Source organism: Pempheris klunzingeri, chromosome 6 (genome assembly GCF_042242105.1).
Source record: "Pempheris klunzingeri isolate RE-2024b chromosome 6, fPemKlu1.hap1, whole genome shotgun sequence".
In the NCBI taxonomy this organism is placed as follows: domain Eukaryota; kingdom Metazoa; phylum Chordata; class Actinopteri; order Acropomatiformes; family Pempheridae; genus Pempheris; species Pempheris klunzingeri.
In genome coordinates, this window is record NC_092017.1 from 757317 (window position 1) to 784394 (window position 27078).

The 27078-nt window shown below is 40.6% G+C and overlaps 1 protein-coding gene across 1 annotated transcript in view; it reads right to left on the bottom strand.

Moving 5' to 3' along the window:
* Positions 1–27078, bottom strand: part of LOC139203161 (inactive N-acetylated-alpha-linked acidic dipeptidase-like protein 2) — a 277953-nt gene that overhangs the window by 201808 nt on the left and 49067 nt on the right. The window contains exon 4 of the mRNA XM_070832831.1: positions 11830–12097. Within this exon, the coding sequence (XP_070688932.1) occupies positions 11830–12097 (268 nt within the window). The remainder of the gene's footprint in view (positions 1–11829; positions 12098–27078) is intronic.

The following is a 27078-nucleotide window of genomic DNA, read 5'->3' on the forward strand; positions in this document are numbered from 1 at the left end:
AAATGATTCTCACGATAGTGTGGACCGATGAATGTGGCCACATGGATCAACTCTATAATTGTCAATGTCAAATCATTGGTGAGGGCAGTGTCCTCATCTACCTCAGCCACAATCTCATTTTTGATAAATTGAACTATTGGAAGAATAAGTAATGTGTGACATACAGTGATTCTTCAACCAGCATCTGGAGCAAGCCACAGCTCCAGAATATGCTCTTTTTTCTTTTTTTTTTGAACCCCAACAAGTCTCATAATCCAGTTGGGTGATAGTAAAAAATGAGTATAAAGTCTCAGTTTAGGTCTAGTTGGAATAAGCTAAACATATTGATAGTAAATGTGGGTTCGCTCAAGTTTATTAGGCATTATGCATGTATATCAACATGCAATGGAATGCGTGTTCCCTGGCTTTCTCAGTGTACACAAAAAAAGACACGTGCTAGAATCAAGGCCAACACAAGATGTGTTCATTGACGGTTCAATGAATGCGATAGTTTGCCGTAATTAGAGGTTGCTACGGTAGGCCAAGCTCTTGCTGTGGTTTCCTCAGACCCTTTTTTTCTGCCAGCTGTGGGAACATTGGCCAATGTTGCCGTGGCAGACGCCCCTTGGCTCCTTCTGTGTGTTGCCTTTCATGTGAGAGTGCATTGGTCACAGCTAGATTGAGATTATAGCCAAAACAATTTAGCTATTGCCAGTCCAATTTCCTAATTGAAGCTACAATACTGGCTGTGTTGTAAGTTGTTATTGCTGACAGTTTGATCTGATCTAGTTGCCAGCCATGCAGGGCCTCTTCAAGCATGTACGCCAAGTTTGCTGCCCTGTGGTTCTCCAGGAAGAAGCTTGTTTGAAGACCATTTTATACCATCTTCAACTGTCTCTTGATTAAATGAACTGCAAGCGACATATATGGTGTATACCAAATAACTGACCTGAACCTCCTCTTAAGTCTGTTGTACATGTCAGGTATACTTTCCATGTGAGGTATTGACATTCAAGTGTCTTGAGCAGTGATTTAAACAACAGCCTTTCCACAGTATTGAAAGACACCATTTATTTAGCAATGCATGTGGTGACAGCTTCAATGCACTCATTCCATCTCTTTTGTATTTCAGGCCCTTGGTAAATGGCCCTTCTATGGATAGTTGTGTTGAAGAGGGCCCAGAAGACTGTCCCCCTTTCGCTGTGGGGTCCATCTGTGCAGCAATGGAGGCATGACATTTCTGCAGGTGGGAATGCAAGTCAGATGTACTATCACCTTTTGCCGTGACTCACTTCACATAGTTGCTTTTAGTTAGTTGACTCACCTAGTTTTGAATCCAAAATGTTGCCATATTGGTGCAGTTATTGTTCTCTTTGAAACTAACTCTGCCATTCTCAGCTTTTTACCCCCAAAAAGCACATGAACTTTCGAGTAAACAACATACTGTGCACATCGTTTTCTCCCCTTGCTCACCTCTGATTAGTCTACTGACATTTGATCTCCTTCTCACTGGCCTTGGCACGAAATGGCACAGGGCCTGTCAATCTTTTTTTTTTCCTTTTTTTCTATGTTTCTTTGCACACAGAGATTAGTGGTTCTGTGTATAGCCTAACCAAACATAATTTTATGTTAATCATGTCATACTGATTACTTTTAATGCAATACAAGTTGAATTTAGCACTGTCAGCAGTAGGCTGCTGTTTAATTCGCCAGAACGTCACCTAATGACAAATGCCCGTTCAGTCATTTTGCATAAAATCAAACTGGTTTAAACTTGTGCACCTGACAGGCAAAACTGGGCCCACTTGGGAGATGAGAAAGTGTGTATTTCATTCCATTGGCATGGCTTGTAATGTGTCATCTTTGTTATTAGAGTATTTTTGCTACTACTACTGCAAGTGTTTAAAACAGCAATGACGCATGCTCCTTGCTGAGGAGGAAGGGCAGGACACTTCACAAATATCTCTCAAGTCCTACTCGGCAGAAGTGTTTTAGTCACAGGTAAACTGAATTAAATATGGGACCTGATATATAGGAAACCCCTAATCTTAAGCAAAATGAATTGGGAGGGTATTAAGCATGGTACGAAAGCCGGTAGAAAGCTGGGATGGAAAAAATGGAAGAGAGGCTCTTTTTTCCCAGTCTCTCTTTATAAATGTAGAGTGTGTCAAGTGAGGGGAAATTTGTAAAGAAATGAAGAGCAGCCATGCAGGGAACAGACAGAGGAGGTCATGGATTGTTTCTGCAGACTACTGATTGAAGGCTGCTCAGATCCACTCTGTAATTAACTTTTATCACATCAAGTAAATGAAGTGCCTTCACAATCACACTGTCATTGTGTCAGACAACCGGGAGAAGCAGGCTACAGTATAAGAGAGCTAGTGTTGGGAAAAGCTATTTCTGCCCAACACTGATTGGTTTGTCAGTATTGTTGTATTTGGTCGGCTGTATTGAGATATTGAATAATAATAATAATTATTATTATTATTATAATGGGTGCAGACACCGGAAGCACCGTAAATACACCACACCAAGAAGAGAAATGGGCCATAATGACATGTATACAGTATCAGTATGGTTTGAAAATGAAAAGAAATATGAAATATAACTTTGCAATGTATGGGTTTTACATTGAATAAAGCAAAAATAGGTATATAACTGTAAAAAAAATATCAGCTGCACCTATTCGAAGATATACCATATATTACTCACACAGGGCCACCAATCTTTAATTTAACAAAATTAAGGCTCTAACCTGCTGTGTAGTAGATTTATTCAACTCCTGCTCAATGGCTTTTCAGCAAAAAATAACAAAATGAAGGACCTCCGCCTCTGTGAATTGTATCACAGATGATCATCCTATCATACTGTCTCTGTCTGTTTCTACTGCATGTAGTCACAACCCCGTGAATTCATTCTTGTGCCGACAGTAATTGCAGCATATTCATTATGTCCTCATAGAGGAGATCATTCCACAAGATTTTAGAGCATGTGCTTACATTTGCATATTAATGAGGATAAATAGTTTTTCTTGAAACTGTATGAACTCCATTGTGCTCTAAGAGGCACAGTTCATATTAATAGCATCCATGATTTATGTAAAGATAAGCATGGTGCTTGCTTCTAAATAATGCCAATTTTGGTCATTACAGATCTGATTAGTATATCTTTTTATTTTAAATGAGGGCGGTTAATGCTTGATTAGGCAGCTCAAGTGTCTATTTTCAAACACTTGAGACCATTAAAATACCATCACAGTACCTATAACTGTACCTTATCTGTATTGTTAGATTGGCTACACTGGAGGCAAATGTAGCATCCAAGGCTTCAGGATTAATATCATTAATCTAGTTCTAGTTCTAGTTTATTCTACTGAGAAATAATTAATCATTCATTAACATTATTATATTTGGACTGTACATTGTTCCAACAGTGCACTTACAGTTGACACAAAGCAGGCAAATCCTGCAAATGTCTACTCTGCAGTTATGAATGCACAAGTGTACATATGCATGTAAATGTATGTGCATTCTTTTACACACACACACACGCACACACACACACACACACACACACACACACACACACACACACACACACACACACACACACACACACACACACAGGCACACTCACACACAGTTTTAATAGTGGAAGCAATAAAATAATTTTTAAATCAATAAAATCATTTTAGGCAGTATTTTGTGTCAAATTTCTTTGTGTCAGGGTCCTGCATCAACCTATCAGGCTTCATTTTACAATAATGACCATTATCCCTTACAGATGTAATAGTATATTTATAATGGATAGCATTGGCTATTTGTCTGCATATGTGGGGTGCGGGGCAAAACTGGATGATGTGCTTGGTGTCGCATGTGACTGGATGTTGGATGTGAATGTAAAATCCTTCTCTTCACCTACAAGGCTCTTAGTGGTCAGGCTCCAGCATATCTTAAAGAACTCTTAGTACCATACTGCCCAGAAACCAGGCCTACTGGTGGTTCCTAAAGTCCTCTAAAGTAGTGATGGAGCCAGAGCTTTCAGCTATCAGGCTCCTCTCCTGTGGGGTTCAGGGGGCAGACACCCTCTCTACATTTAAGATTAGGCTAAAAATCTTCCTTTTTGATAAAGCCTATAGTTTAGGGCTGGATCAGGCCTTAGACTAGCCCCTAGTTATGCTGCTATAGGCTTAGACTGCCAGGGGATTCCCATGATGCACTGGAGGAGGAGAGGAGAGAGGAGTTCTCCTCCTCTTCCTCTCCATCCTGATGCTTCATGTCTCTTTAATGTCTGTTACTAACTTGGTATCTTCCCTGGAGCCTTTCTGTGCTTTTCTCATCCCTCCGGTTCCTGTGGATCCTGGTCCTGGTTCTCCTGGCTCTGGCTTCATGAATCACTGCTGAGGATTGTCGGCCGCCGCCACTTTTTACAACTATTATACTATTAGTCATGTTATTATTACTCATATATGCATTACTGTCATGTTATTCTCCGTCACCATATTGCTCATTATTACTGTATATATTGTCAGTAATATAGTTGTTATTACTTGAATCCTTAATTTTGAATTCTTGAATTATTGTGTCTGTCTCTTAATGAAAGAATTTGGTCTAGACCTGCTCTTCATGGAAAGTGTCTTGAGATAACAGTTATGAATTGGCGCTATATAGATGAAGATTGATTGATTGGATGATGTATAGGAAAGTAGAAAATGCTGGGCTACTTTGGGGTGGGATACAATGAGGCGGGTTTTGCTCATATACCTCGAACAGAGTACCAGAGATGACCTGGCAACAAAACTAAGGAAAAACAATGCTCCTCGTATGACCACATTTTTGCTAAATATTGGTGTGGTGGCAGAAATACACCAAAGACAAGAACAGCCCTTTCTCATGACTGAATTCCTGAATCGTTGGGTCTCTCTCTTTAATTAAACAGTTTGGTCTAGACCTGCTCTTTATGGAAAGCATCTTGAGATAACGCCGTTATGAATTGACGCTTTATAAATAAAGATCGATTGATTGATTGATTGATCACTGTTGCCTCTTGATGACCTTCCCAGCCTAAGCAGAGTGCATGTTTCCTGACTGCAGATAACGCTCTTAATCTACTGTTTATAGAAGCCGTTGGTTAGCACCAAGCTTCCAGCTGTTGTCGTTGCACCTACTGTACTGTACTGAGTCCGGTGAGGGACAGGGCGAACCTTCCAAAGCCCTCTCTGGCTGGGCCCGAACCTTCAGTGCTGACGGAAGAAGAATGATTTGTGTTGCTCTCCAGAGAGTCTTTTGCCAAACTTTCAGCTCCCAAGAAACAACGTACAATAGTGCTGTAGAGAAGAACCACTGAACTCCCACCTATATCTTTGGACCTTTCCACAGCAAGAGCCCTCAAGACAGGTTTTTACCAACTTATGACCAACCACTGTCCTCTGATCCAACAGCAGCAGTATTCAGTCCATCAAGAAACTGGTCAACATTCCCGGTCTTCCCCTCTTCCTGTCATTTATCAAGAGTCAAATAGTAGCAGAGTGGATGACCCCAATCTTTCTCATTATTCTGACAGCAGAAGGCCAAAAGTAGTTTCTAGTAAAAGGGCACCATTCCATACATTACATTTTCCCTCAAAGACTAAAGTTCCTAACCCTCAAATCCATTCTAAATGTAAGGCTGTCTCGGGAGGAGATGTCGGCTACTGCTCAGAGGCACCTGGCCTAGCATGGGGTGCATCATTTATTTATTTATTTAGTTGTTCTCCCTGTGCTTGCATGGGTACTCTGGCTTCCTCCCACAGTCCAAAGACATCCAGGTTAGGTTAATTAGCGACTCTAAATTGCCCGTAGGTCTGAGTGTGAGTGGTTGTCTGTCTCTATGTATTGCCCCTGTGATTGGCTAGCGACCAGTCCAGGGCGTACTCCGCCTCTAGCCCAAAGTCAGCTGGGATCGGCTCCAGTGCCCCCGCTACCCTGGAGGATAAGCAGTATAGACAATGGATGGATGGATGGATGGATGGATGGATTCATTTATTTATTTTTACCTTAGGTAAAGTTTGAAAGTCTAATGTAATGTTGTCTGCCAGCACCCTACTCTTCTATACCAGGCAGTGATAGTCACCCTCCACTTCTCATGTCCTGAATGCAGTTTCTAATTTTATATTTAGAGAGTGGTTTAGGGGTCAGTGAGTCTTCACATGGAGACACCGACCTGCTTCTTTCGTGCAACCTTGATCAACACTTTTCCTCAACCATGTTGAACAGATTCAACTGAAAGTGTGAGATTCAGTTTGTGAAAATAAAGCAGTGATGGAATAAACCATTTTGATTACCTGCATTCCTAAAATTAGGCGGACTCAATGAGGAAAAACATCCTCACAACACTCCTCTTACTTTTTCTCTTACTCTGAATTGCTGATAGATGATGCCAGTCCAGCAGGGAGTAAATCATATTGCTAAAGCTTTCACCCCGTGTTTTACAGCTGAGAAGCTTGTTACAGGGCAGAGCATGTACAAACTAGAAATAATTTGTACTATTTCTTGTAGAAAAGAAGCAATGCCAGTTCTGTGAATATGTGCATAGCTTTCTGACTGCATGCTCAGTTAGCTCCTGTTCAGAGTTCAGGGAGCAGTTGCCAATGTCAGTGTTGCCAGAGTGCACTGATCTGATGGCAAACCTTAACAGGGACAACCAATACCAAAGCCCATTGGACACATATTTATTTATAGAGCCTCAGTTCTCGAGAATAAACAATTCAAAAACGGACAAAGATGGCAATTCATCCAAAACACATAAAAAGTGCAAAGATGAAAGGCGAAAAAAGAGAAGAAGACAGGGAAGAGGGAGTCTTTCTCTTTTCCCCACAGCCTATCTGTGGAAGCATTCATGAAGCATCAGTGAGTTTTTTGATGCTGTGATGGTGAGTCACATAATGAAGCTTGTGCCTTTACTCCAGTTTACGTTCAACTTTTTTATTTGCATCCAGCTGGAGTGAATCTTATTTGTCCTTAAACCATAGAATAACCAAAATTCTGGTATGACAAGCGGACAGTATAAAGTAGAACGCAACAAAGTTAATTATATACCATGAAAATCAGATGGCTGTTTGCACAATTACATAGAATACATAAATACATAAATATATCTTATTTTCTGGATCTCTTATTATTTCCCACAAAGATGATCTTATTTATCTCAATAGAAAACTTGCCTCAGCTTGCTAGAGTAGAGAATTAGGAATTGTTGAATAAATTACAAAATTCTACAGGATTACATAGCTTTTTCTTAGAATCTTATAATTTAAGATTCTTGTCAACTGTGAATAATGTAATGTTTATTGTAGTTATATGTAGTAATGCTTATTTTTTTCTTTTTCATTTTCACAAAGTGCATATGGCCTTTAAGAGGGATCAGTGTAATGCCATACCACTTCCTTGGGAAATTATTAGGAAATGAAAGAGCCCATAAAGAAATTCTTTCTTTGCCATAACATTGATTAATTTACAGCAAAAGAAGAAAAAACTGGGCAATTGAAGAGGCTATCATAAATCCACACCACAGTTTCACACCATGTGCTCGTAGACTATGAGGCAGTGGGATTACATACATACAAGGTATTTTAAACAGACAATTTGCTAAGTCACACAAGAGTGCAATCGTGTTTAGCTGACAAGTGAGCCACATCCATTTTAATGTAGCCACACTGGTTAAAGGTATCTAGACCAGTAATCTTTACCACTGTCCCTGACTGAGTCAGCAGCTTTTAGCGGTGCAGCTCCCCAAATGGTGACTGAGCAGGACGTCAGCTCAGCCATGACACATATTCTGTTTCTTCCTCATTAAAAACGTATTAAAAGACCACAACATCATAATCTGATAACTCTAAATAAGTAACTTACATAGTCAGTCATATAAAACTTTATACTGAACTAAACACAGTGACTGGAATGAGCAAAGTTATTCAGAGTTTCCACTTGTAGTCTTTACAGCTGTGACCAAGTGGTCCTGTGGCTCTACAGGGAGACCGGCCTCACTTGATGGATAACACCCTCTCTGGTGAATGTGTTCCATACCAGGGGGATTTGTTATATGTCACAGACATTGATGTCTCCTGGGATGCTGCTTGTGTATTTTCACAGTGTGTTCTTTACAAGTGCCACAGCTTCTATGACAACTGGGTCTGTCATTTTCCACACCCGTTCCTATCCCTCATTATTAGTTATTTCCCGTGTCATAGACGCATAACCACGTATCCTGATTCCTGTGTAGCCAGTGTTAAGTAAAAGAAAAAAAAGAAAAAGGAAGGCTACAAATAAAACCTTAATTCAACCATAGATGCAAACAAAATAAAACTGTAGGATTTTATACATGTAAGTGCCTGGTCAGAGCTAAGGGCAAGGAAAAACTGCCCTACATAAAGGTCACTGGGTCAAACCCAACCATATCCACTCTGTCCAACAGCCATGACTTGTTACTCTGATAGAAGTATTGCTCAGTGATACTAGTGACTTATGTGCAGTAACCCATCTGACCCAGAATCCAGTTAAGGTCTAAAGCTGTTTATATGAACATTTGATTCCTCTTGACTGAGCTGCGGTGTAACCGTGAATAAGCTGACCACATATTCTAATTCCTCATCCATCTGCTCATTAAAAATTGCAATATGAACGATGAACGCAGTCACAGTTTAAGTTTGCCTATGGCTGTTGACTGTTTCTGCCGGTATGCAGTAAAGTCTACATAAATTGGCCCAAAGCTAGGTTGCTGATCTCAGTGCTGGCTAATAGAAGGTTATTGGGGAGTTTTGCTGAAAAGTATTAGTGGAAGATAAATACCTTTGTAGTCAATCACTTAGCTGTTTATGGATGGTGTCTCTCTCTTCCTGTAACTACAGGCATGCATCCAAGACTTGGCAACACTCTCATTTCACAAGTCTCATACTTTACTGCAGTTTCCCAGAAAAGCACTAATGTATATTTGGAAACTACAGTTTCCATTATTAAATGAATGAGAAATAAATATTTATTTCAATTACAAATAAATTCCTCTGGCAATGAACAACTCCCAATAACCTCAAATTACAAAATTCTTATTACTGCCTCACAGCTTTGTCTCTATTTACCCCATAATTAGTACCAAATTACTATAATGTTCTTGTCCTTTTTACTTGCTATTAATAAATCCTGCTCTAGAATTCATAATTTCAGTGCGCAAATGACTTAACTATGCTGTCTAATTGCTCACTTGGTGCTGATTAATTAACACAGATCTGTGGATATACTTTGGATTTTGCCTGTTGAACAGGATTTTGTTATCTTTGACATTCTTTCAACACTTTCTTGTTCTGTCCCATTATTCTGTGTTCAGAAATTATGAATTTCAGACCAAGAATTAAACAACTTGAAAGCACGATTTAGTCCATTGAGCTGACAAAAAAAAAATAAAGAGCACAAAATAGAAATTAGTGAAATTATTCATCTACAGTGTGATTTATTAGTTAGTCCACACAAATTAGTATATTTTACCTCTGATGGGTTTACAAAAGTAATTCCTCATTGTGGACATCCTTCAGTTTTTCCACTTCATAGTGTATTCAAGCCATGCACATGCATAGATTTTTATCATTTAACATTTCAGGTGAGTTCTATACATGGCTTACCACTCTTCAGTTGCATTAAAGATTGAAAATGTAGAGGAAAATATAACTGCGTCTAATCCGCCATATGTTACAAATCAACAGGGGAAATAAAGCCAATTAATGCACTATTATCACTACCGAAGGATTTGGTTACATTAAAATTGAGAACACACATATTAGCAGCTACTATAATTACATTATGAACGTAGACTGTGTGCATTATATTCATTTGGTTTGGTACTATAATAAACGTAATGTATTAATACATACGAAGGCATGGTCACATCATCTTCCTGGGGCCCATTATGAGAAGATAATGCAATCTTCTCACATGATCTTCCTGCCTCTCTCTTTCTGTGAGCATTAATGTGTGTCAGAGCATAGTTCCTAACGCACCAGCAAACCAGTGCCACCAACAGCAGGACTTATTAGCCTGGTGTACTTGCTCTGGCCGCCATCCATCCATCACACACGCCATATTTAATTGTCTGAAAGCCATGTTTAGATCCGGCAAACTGCCGCTTAATTCAAGGCAGCGTACAGGAACGGAACTAGGAAATAATCTGGTGATGGATGACTGTGACCCTCCTTTGGGTAGACTCCGACGAGTGGACAGCTGGATGGATTGAGCAAAGCGGAGAAAAGGGAACGAGGAGAGTGGGGGGGGGGAGAAAAAAGGAGGAAAACTTGGTATTCAGAGAATCACTCCAACTTTTCATCTGCCCTCAGGCCGGCAGGGCCTCAAGGGAATAACAAGCGTCTCCTTCAACTCCTTTTTGCTGTTCCCGGGATACAGAGCAGTAAAACCCTCTAAAAATAGTATGACTGTATTTCTTTGTGTGTGTGTGTGTCTGCTGGCTAGCACGGGCAGACTACATGCATAATGACTTCCATTAACCTTCACACTCCTGAAGGATGGCGAAAAAGATTCACAGTGCATTTAACATGAAGCAAATGCCATGTTGGAGATTCTTTGAGGGTTTCTGTGTTGAGATTGCTGCTGTTGTTCTAATCAGAGAGTCTGTGCTAAAGTGTGATGTAGAACGTGATAGTGTGGACTACACACTAGATAGCCTGGGGCACCCTACCAGGAAAACATCTCCCTCTGTTCTATTCTTAAAAAAATGATCCTCTTGAATATGACCCATTTAAATCCAAAGAATAAACGGTTTAATTGTATAGGGTGCATTCGTACTATATGAAGTGACCTGTTCACACTGTTTTACAGACTAGTTCAAAATGTATGAGATTGTTAAGACTTTTGTTTCCAATAACTCAGTTACATTTCTGAGGTTTTGCTTTAAAGTAAAGTTTTGGCTTTACACTCTGTTGGGAAAAATGTGTTTGTAGCTCATGATTATCAAACTCACTCCAGCCTCAGTGCTTTTCTGCTTGTGCGGTGAGTTTTAACTCCACACACCCCTACCTAATTGTGGCTGATTCTACTTTTACCAACTTGTAAAAAATCAGAGGCCATTTTTTTAAATCACATTCTGTTGTGCTGCTTTGTTTAATGAGATGGCTCAGTTATTCACTGTCACCTACTGATCTGAATCCTGACACAGCTAGTTACTGGATGACATTAATATTTACCTTTCCTGTAACCTTGGTAGGTTTCAACAATCTTAAAGCCTGCTCCCAGCCATAGACAAGTCATTTTAAAGCTTATATGTCTGTTATTTGCTAATTATCGTTCCACCAAGTTGACAAATTGAAGAGAAAGAGTACATGTGGTACATAGATTCATGTACTAGGAGCTTATGCCTATTCACTGGGACCATTTGTGTTTACATCTGCCTCAGATAATGCCTTGAATTGCAATTAAAATAAGCCATGACGACCTTGAAACACCAGCTCTCCTCAAGCTCACAAGAAAACTGATGTTGAAATGGTTTTATGAAAGATTTGTGGACAAAGAGGACCTTCAGTGACTCTTTCCTTTGTGCCACAAATCAGTTTGACCTTCTACCAGAAAATACAAACATAAATGTCATCTTCATCTTTGCCTGTCTTGCTGGAAATAACAGCACTGAGATGCTTTTGGACCCTGAACTGACCATGCTGTAACATTTAAAGCCACAACCACTGGCTTTGGCCTTTGCTGGTGACCCTTCATTGGCCTGGGGCTGGAGACGATGTGAAGGTGATGAGGAGGAGGAGGAGCAAGGATGGTGAAGCAAACTTTGGGTTAGGAAATGTCAATACAGGGTGATGGTTTAGTACCTGCAGACTTCCAACAGCTGAGTAGGCTGCGTAGGAGAACTGCTGCTTCGGCAGGTCGTTGGGTCCACGCTGGTCACATGGGATCCCGTTGGGCAAGAAACACTGGTGGCTGGACCTGTCGGTGATGGTGTTAGGCGTGGAACCGGGCAGGCTGAGCAGAACTGTGTGATTGGACAGATGGACATCAGTCAAACCGAGTCCCACCCACTGCCTGTAGAGGTACTTCGCTCTGGCTTCCTCGCTGTCATCTGATAGGCTGGAGAAAGACCTGGAAGCAGGAGACAAAGGGAAACGCTCATTATGTAATATACTTAAGGAAACCTGGGATTTTTACTGCGTGTGCTCTGGCTTCATACAACTTTTTTTTTTTCACAGTACTCCCCAAGAACTGTAAACAGACTTTGATCTCCAAAAATTGGTGGATTTCCATTATACATATGTGTAAGTTCTGCATTGGGGCAGCTGTGGCTCAGAGGAAGGGTGGGTTGTCCATCATTCAAAAGGTTGGCAGTTCCAGCTCCTCTAAGTCAGCATGTATCCTTGGGAAAGGCAAGAATGTGTGCGAAAGGATAGATTCCTCCAGTTTAGATTAGATTCCTTGTAAAAGCTCTGAGTCCTCAGAATGACTACAAAGGTGCTATACAAATACAGACCATTTATCATTTAAAGCCCCTAACCTGGCTTCACAATACTTTTTTTTACAATACTGAATATTCATGACCAAATGAGGAAAAATCCAACAGGAAAAAACATAGGTATTATGTATAAGGAGATTAACACTCAGCTAATGGGCTTCTGTGACTGTGTAGTTGTGGACTGATCAGATGTGACAGAAAAAACAATCCACAAGCTGTCGTCCATTCAAGTCCAAATGCTGCTGAATCCTGATTGGTGCACAAGAGTTTCTGACTAAACCTTTTATTTTTATGTTACTTTGTTAAATAACCAATAACCTGTGCTGTTGCTTGCTTGTGGCTGGTCCCTATCTATCCTATAGAGGGCGCTGAAAACGCTCGTATGTCGTTTTGGAAGTCATTCTGGTATGTGTTGGTTTTTGTAGGACCCCATCCTCTGAGAAGCTGACTGAGAAAACAGGGCTTTAAGATTTAAATAAGGAAAAAACAGAAGAAAAATTACAGCAAGGGGAAAAGGGAAGACCAGATTACATTCCCAGACAGTAATTATCTAAAATCATAAAAAAAAAAAAATGTTTTCATTTTATTGGTCCCCCTGGCAGCTGGTCAGTGTTAACCATCTCTCAAGGGGGCAACCAATTTCTGCAAATCAAGGGAAGCTACATTTAAGAAAAACACACTTGTTAACTCTTACAGATCATCTGAGCAACTGGCTGTACAGGAGAACAGCAGCAGGAGCAGGAGCAGGAGAACACTCTTCCCTGTTTATTAGGTGTTACAGGAGTAAAACTGCAAACACATGACACAAGATTGCAATTCTTGGCATCTGGGGACGGGCAGTGTTTTAGTGTTCTGTGTTTTTCTATTTTAAAAATTCTTTCCCCCATATTTCCTGTGTGATGATGTCACATCTATGCAAAGAGCTGCATTTGCAATCAGAAAGTGTGCCTGACAATTTGCCCATGCTTGTTGGAGAGGGATGAAAATGGAGTTAATGAAGTTCAACTATTGTAAGTTAACTATATAGCAAACTTTCAAAGCCGATTTTAGCTGTTACAGCCTTCTTTCAGCTGGTTTTTACACAGGCAAAAAGAGAAAAACCATTTCAGAATTGTGGTATGATTATAGGCCTGCAGGTAACCTATGCTTGTCTGGTCGTCTATTTAACACAGGCAGTCTTATTGGTACCCAACACATCGCTTTATTTGATAGCACTGTGGCCAAATGTGTCATTTAGAAATACATGCTGCAAAACCATTTTCTTGCTCTTCATTACTAGCAAGCAAAGTGGGGAAATGGATGCAGCAAGGAGGATGACAAGAGGCAGAGGAGGAGGAGAGAAACAGGAGAGACTGAGAAGAATAGCAGAAAGACAAAGAGCTACGCAAGTAAGCCTGTATGCTTAGAAAACTGCAGGTCATAAAAAAAGCATGATAATAGCAGGGGCTGCATGTTCTGTAGCCGTTTCTCACTTTATTTTACTTTATTAGGTTTTAATTATTTTCAGGAATCCATTTGAAGTCCCCATCAAGTGCTGACAGCTTAATCAGGCTTTAAAAAAAATCATGGGCTCACCTTGTACTGACTGCCTCATTCTTTACTGTGATTTATATGCGTAGTGCACTAGTATGTTTTAACCCTTAATCATTAATATAAATTAGTCCATGATACTGAAACAACCTCATTTCCAACCTAAATGAATGCAAAGCCAGGCAGGTTGGAGCTTGTCTATCACATGCAAACACACTGAAGTGTTTTTAGAGAGTTTAGACATTTATTACAAGTGTCAGTGTGAATTAGAGTCACCGAAGATGTCAAGGCACTGGTCACCCTTTCAGACAGACCCAGAGGGTTCAACCCAGCCAACTATAGCTATAGTACATAAGGTAACTGCGATCACACCACATATGAGCCATCAGTAAGGCAGGACGTGTGATTATAGAAGATATCTGCCTGCTAGAGCTTGCTCTCATTTTTTGAGGTTTGGCAGCGTGGAGGGGAGGCATGCATGTGAAGAGAAGTGGAGACATGAAACATGCATCAAAATAGATTTGGATGCATCTTCGCCCGTCTCTGGTGGCACCATTATGGAGATATTATTAAGTCCATGATCGTGACAATTTTATTGTTATAGAGGGTTTTAATGAAAGATCACATAAGGACATTCTAGAACAGTAATGTTCTAGATGGCCTCAAAGACTGAAATGCAGAGAAATTCATTTGGCAGAAGATGAGAGAGATAATGACAATGTTCTGCTAATTGCTCTACATAACAGTACAAATAGCTTCACTTTCTTTCTTTCTTTCAGCTTTGCTAGAGCTTGGTGGGTGGTATGCAGGAACACACACACACACACACACACACAGACACTCAATCCTTCACAGGAGCTGTCAATCTCTGTCATCCCCTTTCTCCTAATTGCATGAAAGACACGTCAATAAAATTTGATCCAGGCCTTATTTGAGTCTCCTCTGCCGGTTTGTTTGGTTCTTGATGTTTACTTTCTTTATTGTTATGGCTCTAACAGGGCTGGACTCTAAAGTTCAGTAATAAAGACATTTCCAGAATAAACTGGCTGGCTTTTTCAGCCTTTTAGCAAGGAACAGATATGCTAGCCGGCACTGAATAATACCTGTGCCTGAGATGATAAGATATCTCAAAAAAAAAAAAAAAAAGAGCGAGACAAAAAGAAAATGAAGCAATTTTCAAAAAAGAAAAAAACGTCACCATTTCCAAAGTGTTTTATTTTTCATATGTGTGAGTTTATCTAAAAATGATGGAGGGACAAAGCCAAGAGAGATCTCGGTATTTGAAATGTTGTTTTTCTTTCATCCATAATCTGTCTAGATTCCTTTTTTCCCCCCTCAGGATTCCTTAATTTATATTTTAAGCAATGTTTGGCAATTTTTGGAAAATACACTTTATATGCATTAACAGAGTGAGGAGAGAAAAACTCAATATAAATCTTACATCTGTGTGTTATATAAGTGACTCGTCTAGCTCAGACAGTAAGGTAACAGCTCCCACGGCTCCGTCGGTCTAATGTTGACTTATTTATATAGAAGTCAACATTAGACCAAATAAGTTCTTGCTCACCCCGTTCTCTTTCACCCATTTTGAGCTATTGGCCAAAACACAGGTACTTTATCTTTTAACTGCCCAGAAGCTCAGCTGTTGGTGACCTGATTCAATATGTGATGTACATACTCAGACAAGACAAAGCATTTCATAGCTGACCCCATGGTGGCGCTATGAACACTACATTTCAATGTGTGACTCACTGATTGATTTATTGCACATAAAAATTGACTGAAACATGATATGTTCCGGAAGTATTCCAGGATGGTTACTCACTCTGCTGGCCTTGGTATTGGCATTTTAATCGCCTTGGTTTGGCAGAACCAGATAAACAAATTATGTATAGCTCATTAAATTAACTGAAATAACAGTTTTTGTGTTAATACTGGGTTTATTTAGAGGTGAGGTTGCACCATTTCGCTATATGACTTGAAAAATATGACTTTTATGAATACCAAACAAACATGGAACAAACAAGCCTGTCCTCCAACCCAACTTTGATTTTACACTTTATTTTTACGCCTTACAAAGCCAACAATTTTTCCATTACTTGTAATTTTTTCATGAGGGTAAGCGTTACAATCACAAAACAAATTAGCGTATATCCTGGAACTATTCCATTTAAGTGTCCTCATCTTTCTCTATGCCTGTATTTGTTTCTGTGTGTTTAAATTGAGGTGGGTTTGTGAATGTGTGTGTGTGTGTGTGTGTCTGTGTGATATCTATATCAGTCTCAGCAACAGATGGCCCAGAAACACTAGGCTGCTATTCTCTAGTCAGTAGGCCATGTCTCATAGCTCGCCAGGAGCAGCAGCAGGAGGCCGTGTGTGTGTGTGTTGCTGTGTTTTCATGCGTATATGTCAGTGTGTGCCTTTCCATATGTGCATGCTTCCAGAGACCTTCATCTATAAGCCAAGCTGTTGGAAGGACTCCCTGCGGTTTGGGACAAATGCCCAATGCTGACGACACCTAATGTCTCAAGTGACTTTGAGTGTGTCTCTGTTTGCATGTGTCAATCTACACAGCTGTGTGTTTGTGTGCGTGTCTTTACATCTTTCCTTCTGTTTTGATGAGTATGTAATTCCATGCAGTTGCGTGAGAAAACTTCCCCTCCCCCTTCATCAAAGTACATTTATCTGTCTCTCCGATAGTGGTGGCATTCAAGTAGTAATAGAACAATGAAAGGTACTGGACGTATGATCAGAAATCACCACAGGTAAAAAACACAGAAGTAAATCTCAATGTTTGTACTGTTTCAAATTAGGTGTATTAGTAAAATTGACAAACTTTCAACATTTCAACATTCAATGAACAACTAAAACAAGAACAATTAAAATAGCTCAACACAACTAATATTACGAGTGCTTTCTCCAAATTCCGCACAATATGCCACTTCTAATGACTGCTATGGTCTCAAAATTGCATGTTTAGTTTTTAGCTTTACCCTTTTGCTGTTCTGACCTGCTGCAAACATGATGCATAGTCAACCAACAGCGTTCCTGAGGAATCTCGGCCCATTCTTCATGGACAATAGCCTCCAGCTCTCTGATGTTTGTTGTGTTTGCTTGCTGCAACCACCTTCTTCTAATCCCACCAGATTTTCTGTGGGATTCAAGTCAGGCGACTGTGACAGCTACTCTAGTATCTTCCAGGACTTTTTTGTTCTTCTTGGATGTTAGAAGGTCTAATGATGCCAAAGCTTCAGCTTCCTCACTGACGTTTTCTTCTAGGATTTCCTGATACTTAAATGAAACCATGTTGCCCTTCAAACGCTGAAGGTTTCCAGTGCCAGAAGAAGCAAAGCAGTTCCAGAGCATCACTGAGCCACCGCCATGCTTCACTGTAGGCAGGGTGTTCTTTTCAGAGTATGCCACCGTACCCTTCCTCCTCCAGATATACCACACCTACCACTGATTCATTGACCCCAAAAGTTTGGGTTTTGTTTCATTGCTCCACGGAACAGAATCCCATAACTTCTCTGGAATATTAATGTGCTTTTGAGCATATTGGAGCTGACTTGTCTTGTGTTTTTGGGTCAGTAGTGGTGTACGTCTTAGATTTTGGCCCCTTACTATAGAAGCTGAAACCTCAGTACCTGCTGCCACCAAGTCTTGCTGCAGGTCTTGAGGGTTTTTGGCCTCCTGCCTCCGCAGAAATCTGGTGGCAGACATTGATAGCTTCCTCTTTCTGCCACATCCAGGTAGTGTAGCCAGTGTTTCTTTAGCTCTGAACTTGCAAACATTCTGTGTTGAATTTGGAGAAACCACCTGTAATATTAGTTGTATTGAGCTATTTAAATTGTTCTTGTTTGAGCTCCTGAGTTCCTGTCCCCCAGCTCTTCAGAGCATTTTTAACATCTTTCAGCTTTGCTTTTGGTTTTACGCAAGCAAATATTCCATTTAAGTTCTATCTCACAGTTCTCATTAACCAGCAACAAGCAGCTGGTTTTAGTGGAAAAGCTCCTATAAATACATTGTATGTATCAAGGTGGGGAAGCTTGGCAGAAAAATATGTGAATTGAGCAAAACCCATGTGCTCATAAGAAGAGGGCTTTTTCACTGAAGATGTTCTGACGTGACACAAAAAAGCACTGGTGTAAATATCAATGTGACTGATGTAATGGTGTGAATGGTGGTCATGACTTACTGGGATGTAACACCTGCGCTTCTCCTACTAGTTAAAATGTCAGCTATAGTAAAGGTCTATGGTGGAAGTGGAAGTTGTCCCATGCATGGTACCATGATTTGGCTTTTATTAAGGGGATGTTGCCAGCACAGAGCGCCCTCTGCTCCTCATCCAGCTTGTTGCCAGTCATCTAGTGACATTTACCAGCACTAGAGCTGTTGTTCAATTAAATAACCGACTTAAGAATAACATTATTTACATCCTTCAGCAATATCTGACAGTGTCCTTTGGCAAGACACTGAACTCCTGAACCTGCCCTGTCACTGCAAATTGCATAATGTTTAGGTGAGCTATGGGGGCACGATCACAAGTGCAAAGGCAGCACAGTATGGGCAATGCAAGATGGGACCCACATCGAATACAGTGACAACCAAGTGGGGTCAACCACACATGCTTTGTTGCACCAAAGTTGAAGTGCATGCAAAGGCAAAGATGTGAATTCAGGCTGGCCCCCTCACTCGCATAGAATGGAAGTGGATCTTTGCCAATGTGAATTTTGTGAGTGTGATTGTGCCCTTCAGCAGACGTTTACATGTAACTCACGAGGGGGGGGGGGGTTGACCGTCCTTCTGTGCCAAGTTATAGTTCGCTTAGCTATGATTGGACATCTACTGTTTGGGGGAGAGGCTTAAAACGATCAATCAGTCATTATTCAAACTAGTGCACCATTGTGTATGTTCAATGACAACAGGCCAACAGTGCCGTTAAGGAGGAACTTTCCTTTCTTATTTGTTGTTTCATTCTGATGCAGAGAAGATTTCCCACCAATGTTGAAACCTGACACTTGAATTCATCACAATAAACAGAATGAATGATGGCTCATTTCTCCTGAAGGACGCTGGTCACTCAGCACAGTGGGCAAGTGCCATTTTGTGATTTAGTTTATTAAAACTTTAATGGATCCATGTTTCAGACTCCACTAAACCTGTCATTTCAGAAGGTTACTGTCCCATTAATATCATGTGGAGATGTATTCTGTTTAAAGGCTGATGGCTCTCCTTCTTGACATTTTCTTCGAGCTAATAGGATTGAGCATGGATATCATGTACATCATCTGTATTTATTTTGGGTCAAATTACTCCAAAAAGCAGCTCAGACACTTTAAAAAAAACAAGTATATCTGTGTTATTTCCCTGCTGTGTAACCTTTCTCATGCCTGCAGAAATGCTCTGATTGCTTTGAAATGGTAATGACTGTCTTTATCTGATGAGTGGATTGAATCCTCTGCTCAGAAGCCTATCTATCCCACAGAGAACGATGAATAACTGTTTATCCAAACTTCAGCCAGCTGCCATTGTTTCATAAAAGCCTCTTTCTTAATGTTTCATATCTTGTCACACTGGCATCTAAGCTTCAATTAATTCTTTATTCTCAAATGGGGTGAGGAAAGTAAACTCTTCTCCATCATGACTTGAAACAACAATTCGAAGTCTGGCCCCCTAAATCAAAAGATTTTGTATCACCAAAGTTGGACGGTGGTAATGTTGCTTTAAAACCAAGTCTTTGGCATTTCCACTTACTTCTCCTTGTGTAGCTGCAGTTATATTACATGCTTTGTGCTTGTTATAATGATAATGTGAGCACATAGATAAATCACATGCTCTGCTCATGCAGAAAGTGGATATAATTGCCTTAGTAGAAGCTCTGTGTGCTTTCTTGGGCCAAGCAGACTTGGAATATGAGACTCCGTAGCCTCTGCTGGCAGCTGCTGAGGATAATATATTCCTGTAGCACACAATCATTTTAATAGCTCATCCATTTGTTCAGGAGACAATTGATTTTCTCTGTTTCCATACACGTTAGTCACATTTGATTTCTCTCATCCCATTTGCATTTGTCACATTTTAAGAGCGTGGCGCGTGTGCTCAGGCTCCATGATAGGAAATCTTTATTCAGGTGCCAGGGCTGGTGTTAAGGTGGAATCTTGATGATGATGGAGACTGCCAATAAAGAAGATTGAACGCATCACTGGCTGTTGTATGCAGTGCTATAAAGTGTCACTCAGACGGGAAAAATTAGGGTGGGTTACATCCTCTGAGAATTCAATCACTGATACCAGCACAGGAGTCGATACTAGTCGGGATTTACACCAAACTACAGTTAAAGTAGTCTGTAGCATTTTCATGTAAATGTGAGCATGATTAGTCGAAGTGCAATAACACAGTTGTGATTCAGCTCAATTGAGTAAAAGGAAAATTGGAAATTTTTGCCTGGTTTGTTTGGAAGAAGAAGAAATACAACTAGGTAGTAATGGCATTCTCAGACTTCTCACACAGAATGCTATTCCTCTTCTTCATTGTTTATCTTGCAACTACTGGATTCCAAGCAGCCAGTTCAAGCTGCCACTTCAACATTAAAACACAAAAGGCTCTGTTTGCCCATTCTGGGCTGCTGTAGAAACATGATGGTGCGTCAGGCCGGATTGCTACATGTTTAGTTTTTATGTAAAACAGACAACCCCCTCATTTTTTTGTTAATTATTGAACTATTCTAACCTACTCTCCAGTCTTTACTTCAAGGTAATACCCTTCGTAGGTCAGTATGGAGACCGTGATAAACAAGCTCAGAAATAAACCAGCTCTGGTCAGAGCAACATGCTAATTTCGGTCCTCTCTCTATCGGTCCACAGGTAGCCTACTGCAAAACTTGTTTTTCTATATTTAGCTTGGTTCAGGGTCTAATGTGAATGTAGTATTAGTTGTTTGAAATGTTTTAAGATGATTTGAAGAGGTGTGCATCAAACTACAGAGGTTTTGAGAGGTGTACATTAAGCTAGCAAGCTTCATTTTGTAGCTAACAGTCACGTCACCATGTTGGGTCATAAGAAAATGTGTTCCAAAGACTGTTAAGCACGTTAGCCAGCCAGCAGTGAGTAAGTTGTGTCGGCAAAGACGCCCCTGAGCCAAAAAGTTTGCCCATCCCTGTGCTATAGGCTCAGACTGCCGGGGGACTCCCATGATGCACTGGGCTCCTCTCTCCTCCTCTTCCCCTCCATCCTGATGCTTCATGTCTCTTTAATGTCTGTTACTAACTTGGTATCTTCCCCGGAGCCTTTCTGTGCTTTTCTCATCTCTCTGGTTCCTGTGGATCCTGGTCCTGGTTCTCCTGCTGTGCTTCTCTGGTTCTTGTGGATCCTGGTCCTGGTTCTCCTGCTGTGCTTCTCTGGTTCTTGTGGATCCTGGTCCTGGTTCTCCTGCTGTGGTTCTCTGGTTCCTGTGGATCCTGGTCCTGGTTCTCCTGCTGTGGTTCTCTGGTTCTTGTGGATCCTGGTCCTGGTTCTCCTGCTGTGGTTCTCTGGCTTCATGAATCACTGCTGCAGATCGTCGGCCACCGACTCTTTTTACTGATATTAGTCATGTTGTTATTATTCATATACTATTCTCTCTCTCTCTCTCTCTCTCTCTTTGTCCAACCTCAACCCAACATGGACCCCGACAGAAAGCCCCCCCCCCCCCGAGCCTGCTTCCTTTTGAGGTTTCTTCCCTTTAGAGAGGAGTTCTTCTTCCACTGTTGCCTAATATAATATCTGATGCTGCTCATGTGGGGATCCTTAATGTTGAATTCCTGAATCGTTGGGTCTCTCTTTAATTAAAGAGTTTGGTCTAGACCTGCTCTTTATGGAAAGATTGATTGATTGACCCACACTAATCTGTGCAGTATTAAAAAATGTACCTTGGTACTTGGTAAAAATAGTTAATGGCTGTCCAACCCATTTAACAATGTGCTTACATTCACATCTTTATTGAAAGAAAGGTCACACAAATGTAAACAGATTCAGCTAAATAGTTTGGAACTGCACTATAACTGAGTCTTATAGTCCAGTAGTGGAATGTAACTTAGTACCATACTTAAGTACAAATTCAAGGTACCTGTACTTCACTTGAATATTTCCATTTTATGTTTTACTTCTACTCCTCTACATCTCAGAGACAAATATTTTAGTTTGTGATGAACTCAAGGATGAAGTGCTCATTTATGGGTTGAGAAAATTCTTCTACTTCGTAAGCTAAATAAACTTTTTAAGACCCTCTTGGATCGGCTGGAAAATGCATCGTTCCAAAGCTGAAAACAGGCTGTTTTCCAGCTTCATTAAACATTAGCTCTTTATTGATCCACGGTTCTCAGAGGACAGTAAGAGCACAAATATATGAAGATTAGATTAAACTACCCAACGGTATATAAAGTAGTTAAAATTAACTCAGCCATAAACATCTACAGCGGAAACATAGAACAACCACATTCATGCAGCAGTTATATTAGTTAATGTTATGAACAAACATTTTCTGCAGAGTGAGGACTTTTCAAGTCAATTTTGCTGATAAAACTAGTTTACTTTTTCCTAAGCTTGGTTTTAAATGCAGGCCTTGGTTCCATTACATTAACACAGAGGTTGACCTTTTTAATATGCATTATCAACAGCTTGCTAAAAGTTTAAAATAAAGTAACATTTAGAGAGCTGCCACATGACCAATATTTACAATTCTGCAATGAGCAATGCTGCAGCTCTCCTTACCAGTGAACACTGCTGATTTTACACCTCAGGTTCAGTTTGCTTGGAGCAGGGCTACTCAGGTAATGCCTTTTGTGACACCAGAGGAGCTTTGCCATGCCTGAGTGACGTGTCCCTGATGAAGTAAGAGTTGTCTGGGTGGTTATTTGAATGCTGTGCATGGCAGATGTTGCCTGTGCTTCTGTAAATATGGTTTAACATTAATGGTGCTGCAGTTGTCTGCCAGCTGTCTTTGTGCATGGGTATCGCACACTCTTGGCATCCTCTCAATCAGCTTCCCAATCACAGAACAATAAAAAATACAGTAAAACCATTACATGTGAGGTGTGTTCAAACTTTTCACTATACTGTTCCAACTGTAAGACAACCCACTGGTCCAGATATGACTTCTGACCACTCAATTGCCCTTAAATACTACATACAATAACATCATAATAGACAGTAACTACCAAATTGATAACACTATTATAAAATCTACATATACATATACACTTCTATATAAAAATGTATCATACATGAGTCCATTTTTATCTCTATATGTATATATGTAGATTTATATAAAATGTTTTATATATATAAAAATGTATTGTTGCAAATATAAATTATATTGTTCCTTTGGAATCTCTCTAAATGATCAATGTCAAATGTTGGCTCAGCTTCTGTATGGGGCTTTCTAACCAATCAACAAAAAGATAACAGGGCACTTTTGTTTGCCGTGCGTGTGGTCCAGGATTGTGTGGCAGCCATGAGCCTACCACAGCGGTGATAAATGAAGACAGTTCAGAGACAGAGTGACTTTGAATAAAGCAGCAGGTAAAGAACTGCTTCTCACTGAATGTAAAACAGGTCAGTCAGCAGTGCTGCAGTGCCCAGCTACACAGCTAAACACAATGTGTACAATTAACCTTCTGGCACCTCCGAACAAAATATTACACTTTGCTCTCTGAGTCGTGGTAATAAGGGCAGTCAAAAGATGAACAAGTGGGGAATTTTGAAAGGAAAGGAAAGCAGCGCAGTGTTCCCCACTTAACGGCCAGAATGATTGTGGCTTGTCCAAGTCTAATATTGTTTTGACACCTCACCTAGTTAATGATTTTAACCCCACCCTTTGCCTTTCCTTTCATGAATCCCATGTCTATGGGTTAATGGAATTCAGTGAACTCAGAGATGCCCCAATACAGCTATATCACAGTCAGGAACACATGCCTCCAAGTTAAATAATTACCTAAATTATTGGACAATTCTATTTAGGAAGAGACTTGCTTAAGGGCAAATACTTCGGACTGTCATAGTGGGAGGTCTAATAGATTAACAAGGTCTGTGTTCTGCATAGTTCTTCATGGAAGCCAATGAATCAGAATACACAAAAGCTTAATTAATGTTAATACTTGCACCTGTGATTTCCACTTACGACCTGCCAAAATACCTTGTGTTACAAGGTCGAACCAAAATGAATTCTTGGGTAAAGCAGGGAGTGTTAACAACAAAATCCCCACTGCGTCAGTCTTGCTCAGATTTGGCAGGAAGTCTCCTAAAAAGCAGAATTAGACAGAACACCAAACACCTGCAACCTTGATACAAGATACAGGTGCATCCTTGCCATCTCTAAGGCTGTAAATGAATGCAACATACACTGTAATTGGATTGGCCAGGCCAAGTCTTTAGATATTTGGGTCTCAGCCAACGGCAAATGCAATCTGTGCAGTTTCACCACAAACTCTTAAACAACGCAAAGAACAAGGTGCTCCTTTACCCTTCTTTAGCAAAAGAAACTAAGCTCCCGCTGCAAGTCGTTGTTCTCATTTGATTTATTGCTCAGATCTGTTCATGCTGTGTCGCTGATGACATTATCTTTTAAATGTGGTCAATATCAGATCTCCCCTGAACTGGCCCGCATGTGCAGCGGATCAACACCAAAGACGTCGCACGTAGCACGCTGTCACATGGAAGCAAACATGAAGGTCACTGAACTCAGTGTTTATTCTTAATTTAAGAAGAAATAGCATTTCCCTACATAAGAAAACACTTATCTGTCATTGTGGCAGGTGACCTGAAATTTTACCTGCCACAGCCAACATTTACCCTGTATTTGGCAGGTGGCTGGTGCTAATTTCATTCCCTGCCTGCAGTTTTTTTGGCTGCATTTGGAGGAACCTTTGGAACACGACCGCCCCGACAAAGGTTACTGGCAAATGTATCGACATGTCTTCTATTTCCCATTATTACTGTAATTAACATACCCACCCAGTGGACACGCTTCATTGGGTTGTCCATTTGCATTACATGTGACGTAAACTTTTTAACAGTGACTCAATTACAGTCACCTCAAGTCAGAACAAAACACAGGGAAGCTGCTTTTAGCTACTAAGCTGGACACACATTAAATCAGTCCTTCTCAAATAGTGGGGCGGTGCGATGCCAGGGGGGCGCGTGTGACCCCGGGGAATAGGTTTTTTTTTTTGCTGTACTAGAATAAAGTGTAATTGTACATCCCCTACAGTAGGTGGCAGTGGCGCTCCCATTATCAGAGTCTGTGCAGGGAGTATTAACTTCCCGAAAGCTAAGACTAAGAAATATGACGAAGCATAACGCTTGGCTTCACTGCGACTATGGTGGGAGACGAGGAAAGACCGGTGTGTTTACTGTTGGCAGCGAACAGCATGAAGCCAAATAAATTAAGGCGTCACTTAAAGACATTACACCCCAATCACGCTGATAAGCCGCTTGAGTTTTTTCAGCGAAAACGTGCCGAATATTGTCAACAATCATCCCGCGTTGTGAATGCTACAGCTAAACATTGAGCAGGAGCTGAGAGTTGCAGTATTATGCTTCAAACCCTGCTTCGAAAAGCTGTGCACTGCTAAACTTGCTCATTGTAGCCATTAATCCTGACTTCCTCATTTTGATAAAAAAAAATCAGCACAAATTGTTTTATTCATTTTTGTTTTGTAGGTTAAAATGTTTTAAATATTGTGCTCCTGAGTTAATGTTGCTGATCAATTTGAATTTATTATTATTTATTGATTTTTCAGTATCAAATGGTGAAATTAGTCGGTCAAAAATGTTTATAGTTTAAATGTTACAATGTTAATAAAGCTATTCTTTGTTGTAAGTTGATCTATATTTCTTTCTTTTTTCTTTAATGTTAATAAGGATACAATGTTATGCAGAAGTGTATTTATAACAATTTTATAGACAAATGATACTATTTATAGTCGCGGCGGAGAATGGGGGGCGCGAAATTTTCTTCTTCCTGGGAGGGGCGTAACAGAAAATAATTGAGAATCACTGCCCTAACCTAACCCTAATCCCACCCCCCTAACCTAACCTAATCTAACCGTAACCCCACCCCCCTAACCTAACCCCACCCCCCCAAGACCTCCGCCCACAGATCAGAAAGAGAAAGAAAGAGACTTGGCCTCTGCTGAAGCAGCTGTCCTCCAGCTGGAAGGGAGCAGTCTGAGTCTGGGCTCTGCCTGACTAGAGTTCACCTGCTGGTGCAGGAGTGCCCAGAAACCAGTGCTGAAGATGCGGCAGCACACTGGGCCTCTCTGCAGGAGCAGCTGATCTGATCAGCCCGGAGCAGAAGCTCAGACCGGCTCAGCTCAGAACCTTAGAGCCGTCCAGCTTTCTCCTCTGTGGGAGGAGGTCTGAAGCTGGAAGCTCACCGTGGGTCCTATTTACAACTTTCTGTCCCCACACTGGACATGTCATCAGTGAGGTCACAGCTCTGTCGACACACAGTATGATGTCACATACTGTATTATGACACACACAGTATGATGTCACATTCAGTACTTTACTGTAAATTCCAAATGAACCCTCTGGAGGCCCCAGAGCAACACTGAGCTGCATGGCTCAGATGAACATCCATACCTCACACTCTCTGTGCAGTGTCAGCTGTGTTTCTGTGCTGGAACACTAACACATGTTGTTTCAGATCTACTTTGTGGTAACACAATCATTGAACAATATATAACATGTAAACACAACATTGAAGGTCAATCAATCCCTGCAAATCCTCCACAGACTAAAGTTTGTATGGTCTGAGGGAGAGACTTCTTTTATTTTATGTGGACATGATGAGAATGTTTTGAGTGCCCGTAGGAGGCCGCAGGTCTGTGTATCAAGCAGGAAAATGTAATGTTTCATAGTTCTTCCACCACACATAGAATTTGTTGGAAAAGCTTCAAACTGAGGAGAAAGTAAAGTTTCAGGTTAGTTTGTGTCTGAGAGTCAGAGAGAAGCTGCAGGACCTTTTTATACAGGACCTGTAGAGCTGATTCCAGAACTGATTTAGTGCAATGTTATCAATACAAATACATCCAGGGTAGCTCCTG